Source organism: Gekko japonicus, unplaced genomic scaffold, assembly GCF_001447785.1.
Source record: "Gekko japonicus isolate JY-2015 unplaced genomic scaffold, Gekko_japonicus_V1.1 scaffold27, whole genome shotgun sequence".
Classification (NCBI taxonomy): domain Eukaryota; kingdom Metazoa; phylum Chordata; class Lepidosauria; order Squamata; family Gekkonidae; genus Gekko; species Gekko japonicus.
The window spans coordinates 510093-511251 of record NW_015172002.1 but is presented as its reverse complement, the minus strand read 5'-3'; the positions used below and the strand labels follow the sequence as shown (position 1 = coordinate 511251).

The 1159-nt window shown below is 38.5% G+C and overlaps 1 protein-coding gene across 1 annotated transcript in view; it reads left to right on the top strand.

Annotated features, from left to right (window-relative positions):
- Positions 1-1159, top strand: part of CDAN1 (codanin 1) — a 61717-nt gene that overhangs the window by 45615 nt on the left and 14943 nt on the right. The window contains exon 19 of the mRNA XM_015420045.1: positions 825-928. Coding sequence (XP_015275531.1) covers positions 825-928 — 104 coding nt within the window. The remainder of the gene's footprint in view (positions 1-824; positions 929-1159) is intronic.

Here is a 1159-nt window from a genome sequence, read left to right as displayed (position 1 = left end):
GACAAAAGAGGAAAAATTACAAGGACTTAATTTCTTTCCTTCAAACTAATGGGATATCGTACAGATGGGCGGTTCCGGAGGGTGTCATCTTTATAATCAATGATAGAAGAGAGAAGATAGACTCCACTTTTAAAGCGAAATTTTTTTTGAGACGGCAGCTGGGGAAAGATGAAGAGTCCAAAGAGGAAGAAACGAAATCTAGTGACTGTGCTACCTCTGGAACGGAAGAGGATTCTGCAGCAGAAAAGGGTGCAGGACCTGCCAGAGTTGTATACGATTTCAGAGACAGAAAGCCAAAGTAAAGGCAGAAGGACTTGGAAAATGGCCTTTTGAAGCAAAGAACATGATCAGAGATTTCTCTCATAACAACTAATAAAATAACATATAAATAGTGAATTGTTATAAGCAAGAACTCTACAAGTGTATTGTGACATTAACACTTATGGTACTAACATTTTTTACTAACAGTGAAAAGATCTCCTCCTCTTGGGGTTTTAGTTTAGTGTGGTTTGCTTTCCTTTATCCTTAGTTGTAGTCCCTTTCCTAATATTTCTTTGTAGTTTTTGTAGTATTTGCAAAATAAAAAATATCCCTCCGGGGATTTAAAAAAAGAGAGAGAGAGAAAGGCGAGACTTTGAAAAGGAATAGTTCTATATAGTCTTTCAAAATGTTAAAACTTTGATAAAATATATTTTTAAAATGCAAAATGTGCAGATGTATGTAAAGCAGGTACCACACTCCTGTTATATAAGTAATATGACTAGTCTAGGGTCATATGGAATATTCTGGTCTCTTTAGGGTTCTTGTTCTTCCTCTTTTAATAGGCAGAGCTGGAGCAAGCCTTCTTCCACAATCATCCCCCATCACTGCGGAGAACGGTAGAATTTGTGGCAGAAAGGATTGGATCGAACTGTGTCAAGCACATCAAGTAAGGGCTGGGAAGGCTACATCTAACTTTCTGTAGGGTTTCTTGAATTGCCTGATATGGAGGCAAAAATTGTTCAGGATGGTGAAAAACCAAGGCTGTCTTAAGAGCTGCACAGATTGAGTGAGTGGGCAACAATGTGGCAAATGAAGCTCAGTGTAGCACACCGGAACAAAAGATTCTAACTTCAAGTATCTGCTAATAGGGTCTGAACTTCCTGAGACTGAGAGGGAA